The 12,662-nt window shown below is 45.7% G+C and overlaps 1 protein-coding gene across 4 annotated transcripts in view; it reads left to right on the top strand.

The window, feature by feature from the left end:
• ARHGAP39 (Rho GTPase activating protein 39) overlaps positions 1–12,662 on the top strand; it is a 549,832-nt gene that overhangs the window by 128,093 nt on the left and 409,077 nt on the right. For all 4 annotated transcript variants that reach the window (XM_063921120.1, XM_063921121.1, XM_063921119.1 and 1 more), the window contains exon 2: positions 2,632–3,066. In XM_063921120.1, coding sequence (XP_063777190.1) covers positions 2,632–3,066 — 435 coding nt within the window. The remainder of the gene's footprint in view (positions 1–2,631; positions 3,067–12,662) is intronic.

The raw sequence follows: 12,662 nt of genomic DNA, 5'->3' as shown, positions 1-12,662 counted from the left end.
GGTAATGCAGCTAAATGTCTCATTAGGACAGAAATGCTGAATAAATGAATGGAAGGAGAGAACAAAATGACGGGAGTGTCGGGAGTGGTTATGTCACACGTGTCACTCCTCACATAATGCAGCAGGACTGTGCAGTGGGAGCGGTCTGTAGTGCATCCTGTAACGTATGCATTGCTGGATAGTTTGTGGGTAAAGGTTTTAGGGGCTTCTCAGTACAGAGATATCCGTGTGCCAACCACTTTCCTGTTATGTGATGCCTGATATCCAGCAGTCTGTGGCAACGAGCTGCCTTATGGTATGTACCGGATAGTGCGTCTGGTACCGCGACACGTTCTATTATCATGTGCCTGGATGTACAGAGAGATCTGTGTACAGTATGTATTTGCACAGCACCTATGGGATTCTGACTTGTGACGGGCTGGTTATCCCTGAGTTAGCTGAGGCTGTTGCTTTCCCTCTGCGTTACACTCCGTCGTCTGCTGTGTCACCATCTGCCAGGGTTGTTACGTGTGAATTGAAGACCGTCCCGGCTGTTCCTCGTTATAAGATGGATAATAATATCTTTATTGAAATAATTGTATAAAATGAATATTTAATTAAGACTAGAAAGTAATGCTCAAAATCTGTGTAACACGCAGGCGGAATCAAAGCGTTCAACAAGGCGCACTGCAGTCTAATAATGTCCCCCCGTATGCCACAATATTACCGTTAGCTCGGAGTGATGATGATAAAAGTGCAGTATGAATAAACATTATCATACAACGTGGTGAGAGCTGACTGATGTGTATAGGAACCTGATGTTATATAGATGTGTGTGTAATACCTCCATCTCCCCTCACCTCACCTCTCTGTATGGTCCCACCCTCCAGCCTAGAGCTCCAGTTATCTCCCACCCTCCAGCCTAGAGCTCCAGTTATCTCCCACCCTCCAGCCTAGAGCTCCAGTTATCTCCCACCCTCCAGCCTAGAGCTCCAGTTATCTCCCACCCTCCAGCCTAGAGCTCCAGTTATCTCCCACCATCCAGCCTAGAGCTCCAGTTATCTCCCACCCTTCAGCCTAGAGCTCCAGTTATCTCCCACCCTTCAGCCTAGAGCTCCAGTTATCTCCCACCCTCCAGCCTAGAGCTCCAGTTATCTCCCACCCTCCAGCCTAGAGCTCCAGTTATCTCCCACCCTCCAGCCTAGAGCTCCAGTTATCTCCCACCCTTCAGCCTAGAGCTCCTATTATCTCCCACCCTCCAGCCTAGAGCTCCAGTTATCTCCCACCCTCCAGCCTAGAGCTCCAGTTATCTCCCACCCTCCACACAGTTACTGTGGTGCAGGGGGAGTATAAATAACCTATTCTCTGTACACCGCTGCATAACGTGGCGGCACTATATACATGAATAATAATAATTACTACACTGTGCTGCTGGGAACCCTGATCCTTCCACTGTCTCATTATAAGTCTGTTACTTCCAACTGCCTCCACCTCCCTCCTCACATCATTTCCCCGCTACTTCCACTACACTCATTACCTCCTGCAACGTCGGCACCTGTAATACTCTGTGCTGCTTCTGTCATGTAAACAGTGGTAGGAAAAGCACAAATGCACTTTTATTAATGTGAAAATGGTAAATGATCTCAGGAAAAGTCCATCTGGTACAGTACCATTGTAGACAGTGAGATGACGATTCTGAGCTGAATGTATAGATTATATTGTATTGTTCCATTGAATAAATTGATCCTATTAATATTGGTATACATTGTCATTACATGCTGCATGAGATGTGCGGTGGAGCTGTTATTATGTTGCAATTGGGTGACTTCATCCCGTGGCGGAGTGCAAAAGGTCATAATACGGATTATTTAACAATATTTGCTGTCTGTCCCTATTACTAGAGCGGAATATGAATGATTATACCACACCTGTCAGCAGAAACAGAACGGCTGTGGAAGGGGGAATTGAAAACCACCCTTAGTGTTGTGTTGTGCAGTGTTCCATATTACACCCTGTCACTATGTAACACGTGGAGAGAATAAGGGCCAGCTATCTGTATATACAATGTATCCTGCCGGTATCTGAGAGCACTTGCTGAAGGTCGACATCTTTGTCTATTGATCATAGAAGTCACGATACAACACGCATAATAACAGTGCTAGTGAAGTATTACCTATAACTCACCATGTATGGGTTTCTGGGCTCAGGATTTGACTATTCTCTAACATGGGTTTCCCTCTTGTGTAGCGTGCAGCTCTGTGGTCTGCAATGTCCTCCCCCGCATAGACCTGCCGGAGGCCTAGGGGTGAGAAGTGTATTTGTGTTCCATCTTGTCCTGGTAATCGGCAAAGCACAAGCACTCTGGGTGCAGGTATCCACAGCAGGAACGTCTATTATTACACTTTTGGTAATTATGGTGGAGTAATAGGTTTTTTCTCCAGGAGGTGCTCAGGAATGACTCGGTCTCTGACCGGCCACCTACACGTACGTGTCTGTCTCTCTCTCGATCACTGGAATATAGTCCTCAGTGCTTTGTACTGTAATTATAGCTATAGTGTGTGTGTGTGTGTGATGGATTCTTCTACCGCTTGTGAAACAAACGTATAAGCTGACGATTTGTGTTGAAATTTTTTTTCTCTATATTTATTTTAGGCTGGAATGGGTGGAGATCATCGAGCCCCGCACACGGGAGTGTATGTACGCCAACCTCATCACAGGGGAGTGCGTTTGGGACCCGCCGTCTGGCGTCCGCATAAAACGCACCAACGAGAATCAGTGGTGGGAACTGTTTGACCCCAATACGTCTCGCTTCTACTACTACAATGCTAGCACGCAAAGGACAGTGTGGCATCGTCCACAGAACTGTGATATCATCCCTCTAGCCAAACTCCAGACACTGAAACAGAATACGGAGTCACCCAGGGCCTCCGCAGAGAACAGCCCAGGACGGGGCAGCACCATCAGCAGGGAAGGGAGCACCAGCTCCTCCCTAGAGCAGGAACTGGACGGAGGGGAAAAATGCTCCGACCAAGTCAAAACCAATCGTCACTCTGCTCCTTACTTCGTTGTGAAGGAGGACACGGACAGGTAATTCTTATTCTGCTTTCTGCACGCTGGGTTTGAGCAATAGAAATCCAGGAGAGTATCTCATAGGCCTCACCTGAAGACATTGATAGGGGTTACAGATTCTGCTATCAGGCAGTGAGCACTATAGGAGTAATATGGTATTATCTAGAAGAGTATCCCATAGGCCTCACCTGAAGACACTGATAGGGGTAACAGATGCTGCTCTCAGGCAGTGAGCACTATAGGAGCAATATGGGTATTATCTAGAAGAGTATCTCATAGGCCTCACCTGAAGACACTGATAGGGGTTACAGATGCTGCTCTCAGGCAGTGAGCACTATAGGGGTAATATGGTATTATCTAGAAGAGTATCCCATAGGCCTCACCTGAAGACACTGATAGGGGTTACAGATGCTGCTCTCAGGCAGTGAGCACTATAGGAGTAATATGGTATTATCTAGAAGAGTATCTCATAGGCCTCACCTGAAGACACTGATAGGGGTTACAGATTCTGCTATCAGGCAGTGAGCACTATAGGAGTAATATGGTATTATCTAGAAGAGTATCCCATAGGCCTCACCTGAAGACACTGATAGGGGTAACAGATGCTGCTCTCAGGCAGTGAGCACTATAGGAGCAATATGGGTATTATCTAGAAGAGTATCTCATAGGCCTCACCTGAAGACACTGATAGGGGTTACAGATGCTGCTCTCAGGCAGTGAGCACTATAGGGGTAATATGGTATTATCTAGAAGAGTATCCCATAGGCCTCACCTGAAGACACTGATAGGGGTTACAGATGCTGCTCTCAGGCAGTGAGCACTATAGGAGTAATATGGTATTATCTAGAAGAGTATCTCATAGGCCTCACCTGAAGACACTGATAGGGGTTACAGATGCTGCTCTCAGGCAGTGAGCACTATAGAGGTAATATGGTATTATCTAGAAGAGTATCCCATAGGCCTCACCTGAAGACACTGATAGGGGTAACAGATGCTGCTCTCAGGCAGTGAGCACTATAGGAGTAATATGGGTATTATCTAGAAGAGTATCTCATAGGCCTCACCTGAAGACACTGATAGGGGTTACAGATGCAGCTCTCAGGCAGTGAGCACTATAGGGGTAATATGGTATTATCTAGAAGAGTATCCCATAGGCCTCACCTGAAGACACTGATAGGGGTAACATATTCTGCTCTCAGGCAGTGAGCACTATAGGGGGTAATATGGGTATTATCTAGAAGAGTATCCCATAGGCCTCACCTGAAGACACTGATAGGGGTTACAGATGCTGCTCTCAGGCAGTGAGCACTATAGGGGTAATATGGGTATTATCTAGAAGAGTATCCCATAGGCCTCACCTGAAGACACTGATAGGGGTTACAGATGCTGCTCTCAGGCTGTGAGCACTATAGGGGTAATATGGTATTATCTAGAAGAGTATCCCATAGGCCTCACCTGAAGACACTGATAGGGGTAACATATTCTGCTCTCAGGCAGTGAGCACTATAGGGGGTAATATGGGTATTATCTAGAAGAGTATCTCATAGGCCTCACCTGAAGACACTGATAGGGGTAACAGATGCTGCTCTCAGTCAGTGAGCACTATAGGGGTAATATGGGTATTATCTAGAAGAGTATCCCATAGGCCTCACCTGAAGACACTGATAGGGGTTACAGATGCTGCTCTCAGGCAGTGAGCACTATAGGGGTAATATGGGTATTATCTAGAAGAGTATCTCATAGGCCTCACCTGAAGACACTGATAGGGGTTACAGATTCTGCTCTCAGGCAGTGAGCACTATAGAGGTAATATGGGTATTATCTAGAAGAGTATCTCATAGGCCTCACCTGAAGACACTGATAGGGGTAACAGATGCTGCTGTCAGGCAGTGAGCACTATAGGAGTAATATGGGTATTATCTAGAAGAGTATCCCATAGGCCTCACCTGAAGACACTGATAGGGGTTACAGATGCTGCTCTCAGGCAGTGAGCACTATAGGGGTAATATGGGTATTATCTAGAAGAGTATCCCATAGGCCTCACCTGAAGACACTGATAGGGGTAACAGATGCTGCTCTCAGGCAGTGAGCACTATAGGGGTAATATGGGTATTATCTAGAAGAGTATCCCATAGGCCTCACCTGAAGACACTGATAGGGGTAACAGATGCTGCTCTCAGGCAGTGAGCACTATAGGGGTAATATGGGTATTATCTAGAAGAGTATCTCATAGGCCTCACCTGAAGACACTGATAGGGGTTACAGATTCTGCTCTCAGGCAGTGAGCACTATAGGGGTAATATGGGTATTATCTAGAAGAGTATCTCATAGGCCTCACCTGAAGACATTGATAGGGGTTACAGATGCTGCTCTCAGGCAGTGAGCACTATAGGAGTAATATGGGTATTATCTAGAAGAGTATCCCATAGGCCTCACCTGAAGACACTGATAGGGGTAACAGATGCTGCTCTCAGGCAGTGAGCACTATAGGAGTAATATGGTATTATCTAGAAGAGTATCCCATAGGCCTCACCTGAAGACACTGATAGGGGTTACAGATGCTGCTCTCAGGCAGTGAGCACTATAGGAGTAATATTGGTATTATCTAGAAGAGTATCCCATAGGCCTCACCTGAAGACACTGATAGGGGTAACAGATGCTGCTCTCAGGCAGTGAGCACTATAGGGGTAATATGGGTATTATCTAGAAGAGTATCCCATAGGCCTCACCTGAAGACACTGATAGGGGTAACAGATGCTGCTCTCAGGCAGTGAGCACTATAGGGGTAATATGGGTATTATCTAGAAGAGTATCTCATAGGCCTCACCTGAAGACACTGATAGGGGTTACAGATTCTGCTCTCAGGCAGTGAGCACTATAGGGGTAATATGGGTATTATCTAGAAGAGTATCTCATAGGCCTCATCTGAAGACATTGATAGGGGTTACAGATGCTGCTCTCAGGCAGTGAGCACTATAGGAGTAATATGGGTATTATCTAGAAGAGTATCTCATAGGCCTCACCTGAAGACACTGATAGGGGTTACAGATGCTGCTCTCAGGCAGTGAGCACTATAGGGGTAATATGGTATTATCTAGAAGAGTATCCCATAGGCCTCACCTGAAGACACTGATAGGGGTAACAGATTCTGCTCTCAGGCTGTGAGCACTATAGGGGTAATATGGGTATTCAAGAAAGAGACCAATCTGTGCGCAACAGGATTAATTTCTAAAATATAGTATTTTTATTAATAATCCAAAATATGGATAGAAAAAAATTAAAATATAATGTATATAAAAATACACAGTATACACTATATAATTCAGAAGTGACCTCACAGTAATGTTGAACAATTTGTAGCAAATTTTAAACCATCTGGATCATAAAAGAACCTGTAATAATGCCACAATCACTCTAAACTTAACTCGTGATATAATCACAATAAGATCCCTTAATAAAAATCACACTGCAGTACACTGATTCATTAACCATAAAATGTCCACATATGCTGGCCAGCCTGTAATTAAATGAGGTGTGTTACACCTATAGGTTCATCCAAGGAATCAGTTGTTTTGTATAATTAATGTCTATACCACAGTACTGTGATTAAAACGAAAAAAAGAAAGAAAGAGAACCATATAGTTGAACCATTTGTATGCCATGCAATTGGGTACCGTCGGTATATAACAAGTGCCTCCTCTTTGCTGAAAGTTAAATATCCTCCCCGTGCCACTGATGTAAGGAGCTATTTAGTGGGGATATTTTTTGTAGAGTAACCGTCTCTGACACTTGTACTTGTGCTGGTTCACTAGCTGGAATCACCCAAGAACTCCGTTATCTGTATTCCACGTACCGGCATTCACTGCATCGCCCGGTTACCACCCAAATAGTGCGGCTGGAATATCCTTAACAGCCGGTGTCCAAAACACGTTGATACACGGAGTCCCTTTGCAGCGGGTTTAGGGTGTAGTAATTACCCAGCAATTACGGCAGTGGTGGCTGACATTCACCGTACTGCCTGGAAGCTATTCAGCTAGCACGGCTGATTTTACCTTTTAGAGCCGGAGTCCAATATACCGAGATGTGTAGAGTCCCTTGTTGCAGGTTCAGAAATGTTCAAATTCCCCAGTGATTAGGGCAATAGTAGATGATCCAAATACAGAGGTCACTCCAGAGCTAATACCTAACGCGTTTCTCGACCATTAGCCCCGGTCGTTTCATCAGAGGTAGATGCTACCTCTGATGAAACGACCGGGGCTAATGGTCGAGAAACGCGTTAGGTATTAGCTCTGGAGTGACCTCTGTATTTGGATCATCTACTATTGCCCTAATCACTGGGGAATTTGAACATTTCTGAACCTGCAACAAGGGACTCTACACATCTCGGTATATTGGACTCCGGCTCTAAAAGGTAAAATCAGCCGTGCTAGCTGAATAGCTTCCAGGCAGTACGGTGAATGTCAGCCACCACTGCCGTAATTGCTGGGTAATTACTACACCCTAAACCCGCTGCAAAGGGACTCCGTGTATCAACGTGTTTTGGACACCGGCTGTTAAGGATATTCCAGCCGCACTATTTGGGTGGTAACCGGGCGATGCAGTGAATGCCGGTACGTGGAATACAGATAACGGAGTTCTTTGGTGATTCCAGCTAGTGAACCAGCACAAGTACAAGTGTCAGAGACGGTTACTCTACAAAAAATATCCCCACTAAATAGCTCCTTACATCAGTGGCACGGGGAGGATATTTAACTTTCAGCAAAGAGGAGGCACTTGTTATATACCGACGGTACCCAATTGCATGGCATACAAATGGTTCAACTATATGGTTCTCTTTCTTTCTTTTTTTCGTTTTAATCACAGTACTGTGGTATAGACATTAATTATACAAAACAACTGATTCCTTGGATGAACCTATAGGTGTAACACACCTCATTTAATTACAGGCTGGCCAGCATATGTGGACATTTTATGGTTAATGAATCAGTGTACTGCAGTGTGATTTTTATTAAGGGATCTTATTGTGATTATATCACGAGTTAAGTTTAGAGTGATTGTGGCATTATTACAGGTTCTTTTATGATCCAGATGGTTTAAAATTTGCTACAAATTGTTCAACATTACTGTGAGGTCACTTCTGAATTACATAGTGTATACTGTGTATTTTTATATACATTATATTTTAATTTTTTTCTATCCATATTTTGGATTATTAATAAAAATACTATATTTTAGAAATTAATCCTGTTGCGCACAGATTGGTCTCTTTTTCTTGTTTATCTTGTTTTGTGGGGGTTAGCAACCTTCCCCTTTTCACCAAATTGTGCAGCAATAGGAGGTTCTCTTAAAGTGGAAAGTTTCTGGCGCCCATTTTTCCTAATATGGGTATTATCTAGAAGAGTATCTCATAGGCCTCACCTGAAGACACTGATAGGGGTTACAGATTCTGCTCTCAGGCAGTGTGCACTATAGGGGTAATATGGTATTATCTAGAAGAGTATCTCATAGGCCTCACCTGAAGACATTGATAGGGGTTACAGATTCTGCTCTCAGGCAGTGAGCACTATAGAGGTAATATGGGTATTATCTAGAAGAGTATCCCATAGGCCTCACCTGAAGACACTGATAGGGGTAACATATTCTGCTCTCAGGCAGTGAGCACTATAGGAGTAAAATGGGTATTATCTAGAAGAGTATCTCATAGGCCTCACCTGAAGACACTGATAGGGGTTACAGATGCTGCTCTCAGGCAGTGAGCACTATAGGGGTAATATGGGTATTATCTAGAAGAGTATCCCATAGGCCTCACCTGAAGACCCTGATAGGGGTAACAGATTCTGCTCTCAGGCAGTGTGCACTATAGGGGTAATATGGTATTATCTAGAAGAGTATCTCATAGGCCTCACCTGAAGACATTGATAGGGGTTACAGATTCTGCTCTCAGGCAGTGAGCACTATAGAGGTAATATGGGTATTTTCTAGAAGAGTATCCCATAGGCCTCACCTGAAGACACTGATAGGGGTTACAGATTCTGCTGTCAGGCAGTGTGCACTATAGGGGTAATATGGGTATTATCTAGAAGAGTATCCCATAGGCCTCACCTGAAGACACTGATAGGGGTAACAGATGCTGCTCTCAGGCAGTGAGCACTATAGGGGTAATATGGGTATTATCTAGAAGAGTATCCCATAGGCCTCACCTGAAGACACAGATAGGGGTTACAGATGCTGCTCTCAGGCAGTGAGCACTATAGGGGTAATATGGGTATTATCTAGAAGAGTATCCCATAGGCCTCACCTGAAGACACTGATAGGGGTTACAGATGCTGCTCTCAGGCAGTGAGCACTATAGGGGTAATATGGGTATTTTCTAGAAGAGTATCCCATAGGCCTCACCTGAAGACACTGATAGGGGTTACAGATGCTGCTCTCAGGCAGTGAGCACTATAGGGGTAATATGGGTATTATCTAGAAGAGTATCCCATAGGCCTCACCTGAAGACATTGATAGGGGTAACAGATGCTGCTCTCAGGCAGTGAGCACTATAGGGGTAATATGGGTATTATCTAGAAGAGTATCCCATTGGCCTCACCTGAAGACACTGATAGGGGTTACAGATGCTGCTCTCAGGCAGTGAGCACTATAGGGGTAATATGGTATTATCTAGAAGAGTATCCCATAGGCCTCACCTAAAGACACTGATAGGGGTTACAGATTCTGCTCTCAGGCAGTGAGCACTATAGGAGTAATATGGTATTATCTAGAAGAGTATCTCATAGGCCTCACCTGAAGACACTGATAGGGGTAACAGATGCTGCTCTCAGGCAGTGAGCACTATAGGAGTAATATGGTATTATCTAGAAGAGTATCCAATAGGCCTCACCTGAAGACATTGATAGGGGTTACAGATTCTGCTCTCAGGCAGTGAGCACTATAGGAGTAATGTGGTATTATCTAGAAGAGGATCCCATAGGCCTCACCTGAAGACACTGATAGGGGTTACAGATTCTGTTCTCAGGCAGTGAGCACTATAGGGGTAATATGGTATTATCTAGAGGAGTATCCCATAGGCCTCACCTGAAGACATTGATAGGGGTTACAGATTCTGCTCTCAGGCAGTGAGCACTATAGGGGTAATATGGTATTATCTAGAGGAGTATCCCATAGGCCTCACCTGAAGACATTGATAGGGGTTACAGATTCTGCTCTCAGGCAGTGAGCACTATAGGGGTAATATGGTATTATCTAGAGGAGTATCCCATAGGCCTCACCTGAAGACATTGATAGGGGTTACAGATTCTGCTCTCAGGCAGTGAGCACTATAGGGGTAATATGGGTATTATCTAGAGGAGTATCCCATAGGCCTCACCTGAAGACATTGATAGGGGTTACAGATGCTGCTCTCAGGCAGTGAGCACTATAGGGGTAATATGGGTATTATCTAGAGGAGTATCCCATAGGCCTCACCTGAAGACACTGATAGGGGTTACAGATGCTGCTCTCAGGCAGTGAGCACTATAGGGGTAATATGGGTATTATCTAGAGGAGTATCCCATAGGCCTCACCTGAAGACACTGATAGGGGTTACAGATGCTGCTCTCAGGCAGTGAGCACTATAGGGGTAATATGGGTATTATCTAGAGGAGTATCCCATAGGCCTCACCTGAAGACACTGATAGGGGTTACAGATGCTGCTCTCAGGCAGTGAGCACTATAGGGGTAATATGGGTATTATCTAGAAGAGTATCTCATAGGCCTCACCTGAAGACACTGATAGGGGTTACAGATGCTGCTCTCAGGCAGTGAGCACTATAGGAGTAATATGGGTATTATCTAGAAGAGTATCCCATAGGCCTCACCTGAAGACATTGATAGGGGTTACAGATGCTGCTCTCAGGCAGTGAGCACTATAGGGGTAATATGGTATTATCTAGAAGAGTATCTCATAGGCCTCACCTGAAGACACTGATAGGGGTTACAGATTCTGCTCTCAGGCAGTGAGCACTATAGGAGTAATATGGGTATTATCTAGAAGAGTATCCCATAGGCCTCACCTGAAGACACTGATAGGGGTAACAGATTCTGCTCTCAGGCAGTGAGCACTATAGGGGTAATATGGGTATTATCTAGAAGAGTATCCCATAGGCCTCACCTGAAGACACTGATAGGGGTTACAGATTCTGCTCTCAGGCAGTGAGCACTATAGGAGTAATATGGTTTCTCTGACGTTTTAGTGGATGCTGGGAACTCCATAAGGACCATGGGGAATAGACGGGCTCCGCAGGAGACTGGGCACTCTAAAAGAAAGATTAGGTACTATCTGGTGTGCACTAGCTCCTCCCTCTATGCCCCTCCTCCAGACCTCAGTTAGAATCTGTGCCCGGCCAGAGCTGGGTGCTCCTAGTGGGCTCTCCTGAGCTTGCTAAAAAAAGTATTTGTTAGGTTTTTTATTTTCAGTGAGATCTGCTGGCAACAGACTCACTGCTTCGTGGGACTGAGGGGAGAGAAGCAAACCTACCTGCGTGCAGCTAGCTTGTGCTTCTTAGGCTACTGGACACCATTAGCTCCAGAGGGTTCGAACACAGGACCTGACCTCGATCGTCCGTTCCCGGAGCCGCGCCGCCGTCCCCCTTGCAGAGCCAGAAGACAGAAGAAAAGGAGATAAAATCGGCGGCAGAAGACTCCGGTCTTCATTAAGGTAGCGCACAGCACTGCAGCTGTGCGCCATTGCTCCCACTGCACACCACACACTCCGGTCACTGTAGGGTGCAGGGCGCTGGGGGGGGGGTAAGATTACCTTTTGGCACAGTATGCACATAATACAGTCTGGAAAACCTGTATATGTGCAAAAACACCCGCCATTAAGACATACAAAACGCGGGAGAAGCCCGCCGCTGAGGGGGGCGGGGCCTTCTTCCTCAGCACACCAGCGCCATTTTCTCTTCACAGCTCCGCTGGATGGACGCTCCCCAGGCTCTCCCCTGCAGTATCCTGTACAAGTAGGGTAAAAAAGAGAGGGGGGGCACATAAATTTAGGCGCAGATAATAAGCAGCTATTGGGAAAAATCACTCAGTATAGTGTAAATCCCTGTGTTATATAGCGCTGTGGTGTGTGCTGGCATACTCTCTCTCTGTCTCCCCAAAGGACTTTGTGGGGTCCTGTCCTCAGTCAGAGCATTCCCTGTGTGTGCGGTGTGTCGGTACGGCTGTGTCGACATGTTTGATGAGGAGGGTTACGTGGAGGCGGAGCAAGGGCAGATAAGTGTGGTGTCGCCCCCGACGGGGCTGACACCGGATTGGATGGATATGTGGAAGGTCTTAACAGACAGTGTCAACTCCTTACATAAAAGGTTCAATGACGCAGCAGCCTTGGGACAGCCGGGATCTCAGCCCGCGCCTGCCCAGGCGTCTCAGAGGCCATCAGGGGCTCAAAAACGCCCGCTAGCTCAGATGGTAGACACAGATGTCGACTCGGAGTCTGACTCCAGTGTCGACGAGGATGAGACAAATGTACAATCCACAAGGGCCATCCGATGCTTGATTACGGCAATGAAAAATGTGTTGCACATTTCTGACATTAACCCGGTTACCACAAAAAAGGGTATTATGTTTGG

Source organism: Pseudophryne corroboree, chromosome 5, assembly GCF_028390025.1.
Source record: "Pseudophryne corroboree isolate aPseCor3 chromosome 5, aPseCor3.hap2, whole genome shotgun sequence".
NCBI lineage: Eukaryota > Metazoa > Chordata > Amphibia > Anura > Myobatrachidae > Pseudophryne > Pseudophryne corroboree.
The sequence above is the reverse complement of the archived record's forward strand: the minus strand, read 5'-3'. Positions and strand labels throughout refer to the sequence as shown.